At 38.3% G+C, this 13,000-nt stretch overlaps 1 protein-coding gene across 1 annotated transcript in view; it reads left to right on the plus strand.

Moving 5' to 3' along the window:
- AACS (acetoacetyl-CoA synthetase) overlaps window positions 1–12,557 on the plus strand; it is a 44,935-nt gene extending 32,378 nt beyond the window's left edge. Inside the window, exons 11-18 of the mRNA XM_075110014.1 lie at window positions 2,171–2,235; window positions 2,420–2,542; window positions 3,895–4,008; window positions 4,508–4,633; window positions 6,375–6,444; window positions 7,364–7,422; window positions 8,274–8,476; window positions 11,203–12,557. Of these exons, the coding sequence (XP_074966115.1) occupies window positions 2,171–2,235; window positions 2,420–2,542; window positions 3,895–4,008; window positions 4,508–4,633; window positions 6,375–6,444; window positions 7,364–7,422; window positions 8,274–8,476; window positions 11,203–11,340 (898 nt within the window). The 3' untranslated portion in view covers window positions 11,341–12,557. The remainder of the gene's footprint in view (window positions 1–2,170; window positions 2,236–2,419; window positions 2,543–3,894; window positions 4,009–4,507; window positions 4,634–6,374; window positions 6,445–7,363; window positions 7,423–8,273; window positions 8,477–11,202) is intronic.
- Window positions 12,558–13,000: the final 443 nt, after the last annotated feature.

Consider the following 13,000-nt stretch of genomic DNA (forward strand, 5'->3'; position numbering starts at 1 on the left):
TCAAGCTGTTAACTGTTTTACACAGTTCTTTGTGTGTAAAAAATGGTCACAGTGCCCTCTCTCAAAGCCTAGAGAAATGGCAGGTATCAGATAAACAGCTGTAAAATCCTGTGGTGGTATTTAGCTTTGTACACTGGTTAAACTTTTTTTTAAATATAACTTCCCTATTTTCCCAACTGGATGTAAGGAGTAGATCTGAATGATACTACCGGTAAAATAATGACTGTCACTTTTTAATTGGGAATTAAAATTAATTCATTTGTGGCAGAAAGTGGATGTCAAAAGATTTACTTTCTGACTCTTAATAATTAATAATTAAAACTCCACTCTGTCTTTTGTGACATGTAGTATTTAAAGACTGACATTTTGTCTCTGGCTATCATAATTGAAGTTTAGTGCCTAGTCAGAATGCTTCCAGTAAAAAAAGAAAACCCAATACAAAACCACAAACTTAAAACACCCCCCACCCCCCAAAAAACCCCCCAGTAGATCAACAGGCAAAAATTTAGAATCGAGAAATAACACGGCTTATTTTTAAGCATTGTTTCTACATGCCAAAAGTAAGTGAAGATAACTGAAATGTGTCTGCATGTCTCACTTTTGTAATCTGGTGCTAAAAGCGGTGGCCATCTGTGTGGTACTTCATAATGCAGTCTGTTCCCAACTCAGTCATATGTTACATATTTAAGAAAAAAAAAGGCTTCAACATGTTAAGACTACTTTACTTCTCTGAAGATGTACCATACTTTCTTTCAGATAGCATATTCTTATAGTATCATAAATATATCTCATACTGCATGATAAGAATTACTTAAGTGGACATCAATTAAAGATCTATTCAAGTGAACTGTATTTAGTCACCATCCACTAATTATATAGCATTTGGAAGGAAATAATAGAAGACTAGGCTCTACATGTGCTGTAGAGGAAGTGTCAAAGAGCTTAAAAATAAACAGAGAAGCATTATGTATTCTAACTGCAAAATCGGCAAACATTTGAACCATGGAAGGAAAGTAAAATATTACACAAGACTAAAAATAGTTCACATGGTTGTGGTACTGGAGGGGCAGTATATTCTGTGGGTTCTCACGTGCTGTTCCCATGTACGTGATAAAGTGCTCTATGCACCAGTGTTTTTGTGCAATTAGCCTGTCCCTGTTCCTACCCAAGAGGTGGCAGCCCCTCAGTAACTGTCACCCAAACGGCAAAGGAAGATATTCCCTGTTGATAGTGTTGAAATAGCGCTGCCTCTGTTTCTGAAATTGTATTATCTCAAGAGCTGTTCTACCTTCCATCTTGTCTTCAGAGTAAAAGCAAAGATAGCAAGATCTTATTTCAGGTTCTACTCATGGATGTATGGCCCGTGTTCTGTGCACTCAGGCTGTACCCCTTATTCTTACCTGTCTCTATGCATTTTCTTGCATGAGTTTATTGCTGTAATATAAAACGAATTAGCAGGAGGCAGGGAAGATGATTTCCTGACAGTCAGCAGAAACATTAAACTAGCACTTTCATCGATCGATTAGGGAATGGGTACAGCCTTCGTTTCAAGTTTTAATTATGTTGTCTTGAAGAGCTCTAAAGACACTTTTTGCAAGGGCGGGATTTGATCGGTTAGCTAGGCCAAATTTCATGTTCAGTTAGGCACCTGCAACTCAGACTTTCATCAGTGGAAACTGAACAGGTATCTAAGAAAATCACTGGCTACTGTCATCAGAGTGAATGTTCTTTGTTAAACTGTGCCCTGAAATGGCAACATTTTTATGTGTAAGACTGTAACAAGGCAGCACTTTTGTGTTAAAACAGCTTAGTGGCAATTATGGCCCATTAATGAAGTAAACGTTGTAACATTTTGTGATGTCTTTGGAGTGTTCTGCAGTTATGATTCCTGTAAATGAAAGTGAACGTCTTCCACGAGGTGGGAAAGCTTTGCTTAATATTTAAAGATAGAATTAGAAGTTTCAAAGCTGCAGAAATTACATGTGATCTGACTAATTTTGATTGCTCAAAAGGATGTGCCTTGCACTTAGAAAGCTTTAAGAGACTGCATTGCTTGACTAATCAGTGTACGGAGTATCTACAGCCTCTGCTTACTGCAATGGGAATTGCAGGTCTTCAGAATCCTAGCATATTTAAATATGCTAAACATTTAAACTTTTTTCCCCTCTAGGATCACCATCCTTGGAACAGGTGCCAAGTGGCTGGCTGTGCTAGAAGAGAAAAATTTAAAACCATGTAAGCTTCAAAAAAAAAAAACCCAACTCCTTTCTATCCTCCCTCCTGCCTGTCCTCTCTAGGTTCTGGCCCTGTATCTTGTCACAAAGTCCTTTTTGTAATCACTCTGGATTGTAGTGACAAATAGTTACAAACTCTTAAAAGTTCTACCTTAAACTAGTTTGTTGTTTTCCTCCTTTTTAAGGTGAAACACACAATCTCCAAACACTCCACACTATACTGTCTACAGGATCACCGCTCAAATCGCAAAGCTATGAGTATGTCTACAAACACATAAAAAGCAGTGTCCTCCTGGGATCCGTTTCAGGTGATGACTTTGTGTTGCATGCACCTTACTAATTCTGTTCATTGCCTCTGCATTTTCTTCTTGCTTGTTTGCTGCTGTATATTTGGGAAGCTTAAGCCTTGGATCATTCAGGCTTGGTTATAGTTAAACTGGAATTAATTGTCTATTTAGTGCAGAGATTTTCTGCATAATTCAGTGTGCCATAATGAAGCTCGTACACTCAAAGGCTTTTAGGTGGAATGTTTCTGACATGGTGGATGTTTTGGATCTTTGCTTTTTTTAAGCAAGATCATTTATTTTTGACTGGCTGTCCTTAGGGGTAGCAGGGTGAGATCAAGAAAAGAGTCTATTAACCTACAGAACATACTGTTCTGCAAATAGCTGACTTTAGCAGAAAATACCTCTTGGAGAGGTTTTTCCATGTTCCCATTTCAATTCTTTTGTGCCAAATAATTGGCACTGCAGACAGATTTTTTTGTAAATTATATAATTAGAGAAATATCAAGCCTACATACTGTGCAGTTTGTTGTGAGGAGTGCTAGCTGAGGCAGCTTCTGTTCACGTAAGGTCCACCTCAGAACTCCTCATTCTGCTTTGTAATGAGGACTGATTTTTTTTCACTGGGCATTTTAACTCATTTTGGTTTGATTTTTAAAGTCTGATTATTCTGCTACTAAAGTCACCTCTGACTGTGGTCTTAGTAAGAGTGGTGCTGAATCTTGAACAAGCTACTATAGACATTAATAGTCTCAAATGCAGCAGACTATTTTTATGAGTAAAGCTAACAGGATTGATTCGTATCTTATAATCCTACTTCCTTGAAGTCATAGAAAGACTATAAATATTCCAGTTAAGTAAGCACTTTGACAGTATCTATTTTTATTAAGGTAACTCTTCATCCTATAGGCATGGTTTCCCTCCAGCCTCTGTGCTAATGAGAACAAGGTATAAAAGCTAAGTAAATATTGAGTGGAATAGCTTGACTGGTTAGTTGTAAACTGATGAAAACAAACAAGAAAACATTTATAAGTTATCTTAAATATCTAAGTCTGTAAACTTGGGTCTCTTTATTTTCTCATTCTTATACAAATGGAAACTTCCTTAAAAGAAATTAAAGGAACCGTTGGAAGAGGAAATGTTATGCCTTAAGGGATATTTCTGCATGAAGGGCATACACATCTAAAAAGATATATAAAGAAAAGAAACCTTTTTTTTTATTGTCAGATAACATCCTAGATAATACTGACTGTATATTCTGTGCTGCTTAATGTGGATCAGAAGCATTTGGCAGAGGTGGCAGCTCGCTGTTCTAAAGAACAGTTTTGCTTTTTCCAAGAAGTACTGTGTATTCCAATAAACTTCTTTCATTGTAGGTGGGACGGATATAATTTCCTGTTTCATGGGTCAGAATGTTACAATTCCAGTTTACAAAGGAGAAATTCAGGCCAGAAATCTTGGAATGGCTGTAGAAGCATGGAATGATGAAGGTACCTATTATCCAAAATATTTTATACATTTACAAAATACAGTAGTTACATGACCTTATGTTTCAGTCATCAGATGAGTAAGAGCTGTAAATGGGTGATTTCACTGTGGAAACATGTTCTGCAAAACCTGGATCTTGATCCATTGGATCTGGATTGAACAGGACTCTAATGAAGATAATCAATGTATAAAAAGGCCCTCCTTTTCCATTACTCTGTTAAAGCACGTCAAGCCAAATTCCAGCCTCTGGTGTGCGTGCTAATTAGCTGTGTCGCTGTGGATGCCAGGCTGGCTTCACCCTGCGGTGTAACTCCTGAAATTGCTGAGGTTAAGACAGGATGAGTTTAAGAACTGAATAAAAGCTGTTAAGACTACTAGTCAGGGCTCATCCCATATCTGCATCAGCATCTGGCATGTAAGCAATAGCTGTAGATGCTCTTTGCTTTGATACTCTATTGTTTACAGAAGGGAAATGCAGAAAACATTTCTCTTTGTAAACAGGGAAACCAGTTTGGGGTGAAAGTGGAGAGCTGGTTTGTACCAAGCCTATTCCCTGTCAGCCTACGCACTTCTGGAACGATGAGAATGGAAACAAATACAGGAAGGCTTATTTTTCAAAATTCCCAGGTATGTAATGAAATGCTTTGGATATTGCTTAAATTGACCAAGGATATAGATTGTATTGCTGCTCTGAGGAGGGTACAGGCTTATTCCTGCCCAGTGATAGGCAGGTGAAGCTTTGAATCTAGATTTCCAGGGTGAGAACTCCACAGCATGTTCCATATCATCTCACTCTGTTTTTGTTTTGAATATGGATCCAAAACAGTTTAATAAGAATCTCTGGAAATCCAATTTTGCTCCAATCCCATTTTGTTCCTTCTGTCATTAGGCAGATATGACTGTAACAGCCTGATAATCTGTAGTGCAGGCATAGACTGCTTGGCATGAGTGTGAAAGGAAAGTGCTGAATAGGTCAGGGAGCAATCCTCCATTAATGAGTGCTATTGCACCTCTGCCAGACTGCTCCTACCTAGCCGGAGGAGTGAATCCGAAGGGATAAGTGCTGACCTGCTAACTCATTAGCATGAGGTTTAAATATATGCTGCCTCAGACATGCATATTCTGCAGTCATACAGTCTTCCAGTGGTGGTAAGAGTAAAGGAACAGATACTATGGGCCAGAGGCTTTCTTCCTAGTAATTGTGGAGGACTCTGCTCATCCAGAGCTTTTGCTCATGTGGCACAGCAATGCTGAACTCCCTGCTGTCTACTGGGCAGGGGCTTTTATAGGAGCAGGACCTCACGCTGCTTCCTACGGGAGTTGGAAGCTTTTTTATAAAGAGCAGCAATAGAGAGTGGATTCACAAGAGAAGTCAGGACGTGCAGCAGGAGATAATCATATAGGAAAATTGAGGGAATGTGGAAGTTGCAGTGTGCATGTAAGCCTGGCAGCAATAAATGAGGGGGGGGCGGAATAATCTGTGTGACAGTTGTTAGACTGAAATCACCGTGGTCCAGAGGTTCTGTCTGAAACCCCTTTTCTGTTTTTCCTTGTAAATGTGCTTAAGGTTGTAACAGTTAAATTAGAAGATGGTCTTATCTGCATATGCATGTGCAAATAATTGAGGCTTGTGTTTTCTTCAGAAAAATTTTAGTAGAATTGGCTTGTATTTGTTTTGGCAGGCTGCTGTAGTGGTACCAATCTTAAAAATAATACAAAAGGTATTCCAGCTCTGAGAAGTCAGGTCTGATTTTACATTATCGCAAATCAAGAGCATTAAGCACATAAGCTCCCTACAGAATTGTTGAGACCTATTCTGCAAGTCCAGAAAGCTTCATGCACAGAAATATACATGATAAAAGTGGATCAAGAAAGACTGGTGGGAATATAGTTACCTTTGTGGAAGACTCTTCCAGTTCCCTCAAAATGTGGTGTTCAGAGCATCTATTAATCTGTTTTCTAAAGGATGCCATATAGTCATGCAAACAAGCAATTGGAAGATCACCTAGGGTTTGATCCTAATATGTGAGCTACTCTTGTGTGTGCTAGCTCTTTGTAGTAAATGCAAGGTGGATTGTCTGCGTAGGTAAGTACTACTACATTTGCTGTGGGTCATTCTCTCTCTCTCGTTATTAATTTCATATTTGTATATCACATATAATATACATATAGAGTAATATTGTGTATATGTTACTATAACAGTAACATGTATTTTATCTATATATACTATATGTAACTATAAATTGGTATATAATATACCTGATATGTTATGTTTTTGTATGTGTTTTACTAAGTTACGTGAGTTGAGTTACACAAATGTGTGTATGAATAAGAAATCAGCCGCTTAACCTTTGTCATTCTCTAATAGGTGTTTGGGCCCATGGTGATTACTGCAAAATTAATCCCAAAACAGGAGGAATTGTCATGCTGGGTCGCAGGTGTAGTATTTTTGGGGAAAGTTTTCTGAGTAAACGATTGTTAAAATTTGCAAACTTCACCTTGGAGCATAACACATCACATATGATTCTCTGTCATGCCTGTAGCTTTATATTCATTTTGTTAAACCCAGTATTGTAGATTTCAAACCTTAAATTAACCAGAGCAGCTGGATTAGAGGGAAGAGCCCACTTCAGAATTCTACCCCACTTTTGTATATGTGAACGCAAGGCAGTATTGGATTTGGTTTTGTGTTCCATGGTTTATGATGACATAAGAGTTCGAATTGAGAGTACAGCACATTTAGGATGGTGAATCGGGAAACTTGTCTTCTGGTCTTGGGTTTGCCATTGACTTGCTTTACAGCAAAACTTAACTGTAGAAGGTCAGGTATTAAGCTCTGCTTGTGTTAATGATCATAGACATTTGAGAACGCAATTGTGGCTTGTATTTAAAAGTTGCTGTTCCAAACAAAGTTCAGCCAATGCAGTGAAGCTGTGTCTGGCATTGTCACAAATAGACCGACTCAACAGACATACAGTGTGAGGCTGCTATATATGAAACACAAGTTCCAGCTATAAGAGACTGGAAAGTAATGATATGTACTTGCAATATGATGGAGTACTACAAAGATTTCCTGGTCTGTTTTGTCATCAGTGGTGTGTCTGTATTCGTAGGCTCCCAGAAAGGGGAGGGACCGGGAAAGGTGCATGAATAACATTGAGATTCTCTGTACAACTTAATTCTAATGAGCAAAATGCTGTTTTGAATCAGATTCTTTTAAAATTCTGTTTCTAATGTGACTGCATATTCACTTCATGAAATGTAGAGAGACTTGGTTAATTGCATCAATTTTTCTCTTTTCATCAAACTCTAATCACATTTTAATGCTTCTTTGCTTTATTCGTGTGTGATTTTCAGTGATGGTACATTAAATCCAAATGGAGTAAGATTCGGAAGTTCTGAAATCTATAACATAGGTATGAAATTAACTTTCCACCTCTTTCAGCTGTGACATTGTTGACTTAAATCTGAAATGTAAGCATTATAAAGGTGTTTGGAAGGATTAAATAATAAGACTTGCTGTTTTTCAGATAAAGACAGTACAGAGCATATCAGCATTAACAGTAAAATTCTGTTTCATAGACTTGAAATTGGTTGCTTTCCTGAAGTATCTGTAGGACTGGAGATGAGTAGTCGAGATGTGGTCTCCGTAAGGTGTTGCTTTCACATAATAAGGCCTTACAGACTAATTATATCATGCAGATGTATAAAAGAATACCTAACTTCTGAGGCTTTTCATTTTTCCCCCCAATACAAGCTCTTCACACTGGTTTTACTGTGTTTTGCCTAATAATTAAATGAAGTTCTTGAACTTACGATTCATATTTCAAAGAAGGCCTATCTTGTGAGAGGTGGTAAAACTGTGTGCCTGTAAAGGTGCTAATCTGAGACTTGAGAGCCTGTTGCCCCTCCTTGTTCTTGTGTGATCAAGCATGTTAGTTTTATGTCTATGCAGCAATGGGGGTTGTGAGGAAATCCAAAGAAAATGGCTCAGTGGAAAAGCTTGTCTGTCCCAAAAGTTACAGCATTTTTTTTGTCCTGAGCATAAATAAATACAGTCCTTAAACCTGGATTTTCACCTGAGCAGGAGTTAAAATTTCAGAGCACCCAGAGGGGAAGTTCATTGTAGAATAACCTAGCCAGGACATCTGTTTTGCCTTTGCAGCCCTAGGGGAGGTCATATTTCTTTTGGTGCAACCACAAAAAATGTGCATCCAGAATAATATACAAATGCAAGAGCTAATAAGGACTCTTCCTTTATTTTCAGTTGAAGCCTTTGAGGAGGTTTCTGATAGCCTGTGTGTCCCTCAGTACAACAAAGATGGGGAGGAGAGGGTGATACTCTTCCTGAAGATGGCATTAAACCATGCGTTCAGCGAGGATCTGGTGAAAAGAATTCGAGATGCAATACGTATAGCGCTTTCTGCCAGGCATGTTCCAAGCCTCATTCTAGAAACCAAAGGCATTCCGGTATGTCATGAAAAACGCTGCCTGCTTTTTTTCTTTGTCACCTTGAATAGTAATTAAGGAGCAGTTGTCATTGCTCTTCAAACCCACATGCGTGGAAATTTCAGCATCTCAAAAGTGTATTCGAGCTTTATAAATAGTTTGTCTATGTTGCTAGGCAACATCATTTCATCTCCTTTTCAGCTAAGCGTGTTTTTGTTTTTTAACAATACCTAAAAATGCCCACTCTCAGTTTATAAATGTGTTGCATTTTGTCAGTAATATATACTTAAGCCTTTTATAGGAAAATATTAAAAAGGTAATTTAACTTCAGCTTTTCTGGCTACCCATAAGTTTATTTTGTTTTTGTTTTCCTGTTTCAAAAATGATATTCTTATGAAAGCTGAGAGCAGTGAGAAAATTTATAAAATAATTTTGTAAACCATTTTGCTTTTACATCTCTTTAGGCACTTAAATGTAGCTCTATCACTGTCTTAACTGTAGCAGTAACTAAAATAAAATCTTTGTGCATATGAGAGGGGAGAGAAACGCGTATAGCTAAAGGTTCTGCATGCTCAGTCTTCTGCAGCTGTGTTACTTTACAGTGCACTTCCTTGCTGTATGAGCTCTTTAATTGGAATGCCTGTTTTATAGCCCTCTCGGTTGCAAGAGTCCCCTCAACAGCTCTGTAAGCAGCAGAATGGGGTGCAGAGTCTAGTTGTCTCAAGTCCATTTGTGCATAGACTTGAGTGCTCTGAAGCCTCAAGCCTTTCCTCTAGACACCATCATCTGGTATTCTGATACCCATTTACTGCCAGTGTAGGTTTCCGTGCGAGAGTGGTTTAGGCTCCAGGACTGCCAGCCCCTATAGTGCACACAGCAATCTTGTTCTGATCTGTTGGGTTACTCTGAGCCAAGTGTTACTTGCCAGCAGTGCCCTGAAACAAAATGTCTTTTTTGCATGACTGCAAAATCCCTTGCACCTGTTAACTGGTGAAGTCTAGATTTTCTGGGCTGCAACTTGTGTTGAACTTGTAAACTGCGTAAGTCATCTGAATGTATAGCGTGAAGTTGATGGCAGTGAGGTGTTTGTGATGGGCTGCCCCTCAGGAAAGCCTGCTTAGATCATTAATTAGTTCACACTTTGACTGAATGTACAATTGAGTGAATTTTAATTACCTTTCAGGTAAATATGACAGCAGTGAAGTGATCAAAGCTGTCTCCCATCTTTCTTTGAAAGTTTTGCTTGGCAGGAAAACCTTTTCTATTTTCTGCTACTTTCCGAAATGTACTTGAATTCTCATCTGAAAATACAGTCTAATCCTGGCTGTGTACTGACTCTGTGTACTGGTAGAAATAGTATAGCTGTGAAGTGATTAGGACTTGAGTAATACAAAGCATGGGGTTTAATGAGAGATCCAGGTGTTAAAAACATACTGTGGACTCCTAGTGTGAATCCTTCAGTCCTGTCCTGTCCAGGTCACCATCCACAAATTGTTTACTAGTTGAAGTAAACAAATTTGCTTTGCTGAACAGTCTGTCTGCCCTTTTTTTTTAAAGGGGGAAGTTCCCTTGCAGGCCACACACGTCTTCTGGTTTCTGAGCACTTGAGAAAATTTGGTTGCTAATTGTTGAGGAGGAAGAGCAGTTAATTAAGGTCGTTCAGGAGGGCAGGATTACACATGACTTCAGTAGTTTTAATAAGGAAAAGTTTTATGTGGTATGGAGATCAATATTGCAAGAGTGTATTGAATTGAGGATTATTTAGCGGGCTCTGAAAGATCTGTGAAGAGTGGTGGTGCCTGGAGTTCAGGAGTTTCAGTGGCTTTGGAGGCCAGGAACACCCTGGGTTGCTCGATCAGCAGATTCAGTAGAAAAACAAGTGTGGGTTTTATTCCCAGAGCAGACAGACAAGACTAAGGAGATGTTTGGAGGTCAGCTTTTCAAAGTTGGCAACCCCCAAAACTTCTCAGTGGCAGCAGCCCAAGGACTGTGGTATTAAAGCCTTGGTACCTATAAAAGCAGCAATCATCTAAAATGGGCCTGACAGTCCCAACAGACTCTAGACTGTTGGAGTAGTTCTTCCTTACTGTACTTTACTAGTCAGAAATTATAGTGGTCTAATCTCAAGATGAAAAAAGTTAGTTTGGTTTTTTCCTGCAACATCCTTTCTTTTGGAGTGACTCTATGTAATAGAATTTGTGTGATTCGTAAGTGGAGGCAAAGGCTCTGTTTCCTATGGTTTGTTTTGAAACATTTGAATGTCGGACATGTAAGCTTGGTGTTTCACCTTACCCTGTTAGAAAAAGATTGTCCATTTAAGATATAAAAGTCGTGGCATTCTTCTCCCAAAGCCCCATGGAGTTGGGCTTTACCCAAACCCACCCTTAGAAAATGAAAAGCTGTTTGAAAACTGGATGTGTCTGAACATAAAATGTTAAAGATTTTTAGCATTTATACCATGATTCTGGTCTAGTTCCATTGGTTTAAGTTGGAGCTTGATCAGGTTCTCACAGTATTACCAAACAGGAATAATAAATTAAAATCACATTAAAAACCCTTCTTTGAATTCCACTTGCTCTTCAGGTGACTTTCAGAAGAAAGATTCTGGTGCCTCAAGTGTAACAGAAAAGGGAAGACATTGTGCTAACTTTTGATTGTGTTCTGGGATTGGTGGGGGTTTCATGAATATTTCCATAAAGCTGCTAAATGAGAAGTGTAATTTTATCATTGCTGGTTTTGTTTTTCAGTATACGATCAATGGGAAAAAAGTGGAAGTAGCTGTGAAGCAAATAATTGCAGGGAAAGTGGTTGAGCAGCGGGGAGCTTTCTCAAACCCAGAGACTTTGGACCTGTACCAAAATATTCCTGAGCTTCAGAACTTCTGAAGTCAGTTGTTTGCTTCTTTGCATCTGTCTTTGTTCTGTGTGTGTTTTGTATATACCAATACTGTATGTAAAGAAAAAGCTCTATTTAATACCAGTGGTTCTTTTAAAATAAAAAAAATTAAGTGCATTATGAAAGGCTGGGGTGAAGCTTAACTCCCTTTTATTGGTTGAATATGCCATATGTCTTGGAGTTTTTTTCCAGCCTGGAAGGAAGGAAGAACCTGCCTGTTTTGATTTTATTTTTTTTTAATATATGAGTATATCTTTTCTGCTTAGATTTACATCAGCAGCCCATCAAACAGGAGCACCAATAGCAGAAGTTAGTTGCAAATAGAATGTTTCTTTCATGAAATGTTTGCTTTCTTTTTTTTAAACTGGATTTTTAGCAGCACTTTTTCAATCCATGTGTTTGTCACCCGTAAAGAATATACGGTGATTTTAACTACTTGACATGGAAGTGTTCTATATGTAGTGTGCGTTTAAATGTTTTTATAAAGCCAAATCATAATGCACTAAACCCATTTGACTTGACTCAGAATAATTTCAGTCTTGAAATGTCTCACGGTACCCTTGAAGGTAAATGCTGCTTCATTTTGTGATGTAACCTTGCTATTGTTTGAAGCTTTTAGTTGATAGACTTCTGGGGGTTCAGAAGGTGAGGGAGCAATCGCCTGCTCCTTATTCCTGGTGTAACTCCAGGTTATTTCCATGGAATTTACTGTCATTACTCTGGATTAACATCCTGGCAGTGGAAGACAGCATTTTGCTTCCTTGTTTTGAAGTTCTTGATTGGCTGTAAGGCAACAGTCCCCTGTTAGGTTAGCTGAAAAATTCCAGTGTGTTTGTTTAATAAAAGCTGCTGGTTTTGTAACTTTTTTTTTACTAAATGTTGTGTTGAAAGTGAAAGACTAAAATGTTTTCTAGCTCTGAATCCTTCCAGTTTATAAAGGGAAAAATACTGTAACGAGCATACTAAAACGGTAAAATGGAAGCACTAAAGCATTGTTTTGTTTTTCATGAAATACAGTTGCAGTAGTTGTACCGAATCTCTGGCATTCAGTATCTCCTGCACTATTTGAATTTTGTGGGTTAAATATTTAATGCATTAAGATCATGGATGTCCTTACAGTTGTGTTGAATGCATTCAGCATTGATAGAGTTAATTACAATAAATTGATTCTTTATATATATAAAATATATATTTGTTTCAACTTTCACTCAGTTATTGTCTTATTTTTCCTTTCGATTGGGTGTCACGGAATTATTTCTGGCTTAATTTGTTGCTGATTTTAATGGTTTTAATCCAAGTCCACCCCGCTACAAAATTACCGTTCTCTGGAAGCTTTATCCTGTTTCCTTATGCAGAACCCAGGACAAGTAAACCATTGCTGCTAGTTATGTATGCGTGGCTGGCTCCTTGAGAAGGTCACAGGTGAACGGGAGTGGAAGAAAGCGTGCTGAAAATGTGCCTTGTGTCAGTACAGTAAGAAGTCGTAGGCTGTGATACGTTAATGTTGCTAAAAGGGATACATCTGTGCACTGAAAGGCATGCACCCCATTACTTAGGGCAAAATCTAGATGCTCGTGTTTAGCTGCAGCTAGTAAAAATTTATTGTATATTTCTTCCACCCTGTGATAGATCTCAGCTCACTCGCTGCAG

The sequence above is a fragment of the Phalacrocorax aristotelis genome, chromosome 15, assembly GCF_949628215.1.
Source record: "Phalacrocorax aristotelis chromosome 15, bGulAri2.1, whole genome shotgun sequence".
Taxonomy (NCBI): domain Eukaryota; kingdom Metazoa; phylum Chordata; class Aves; order Suliformes; family Phalacrocoracidae; genus Phalacrocorax; species Phalacrocorax aristotelis.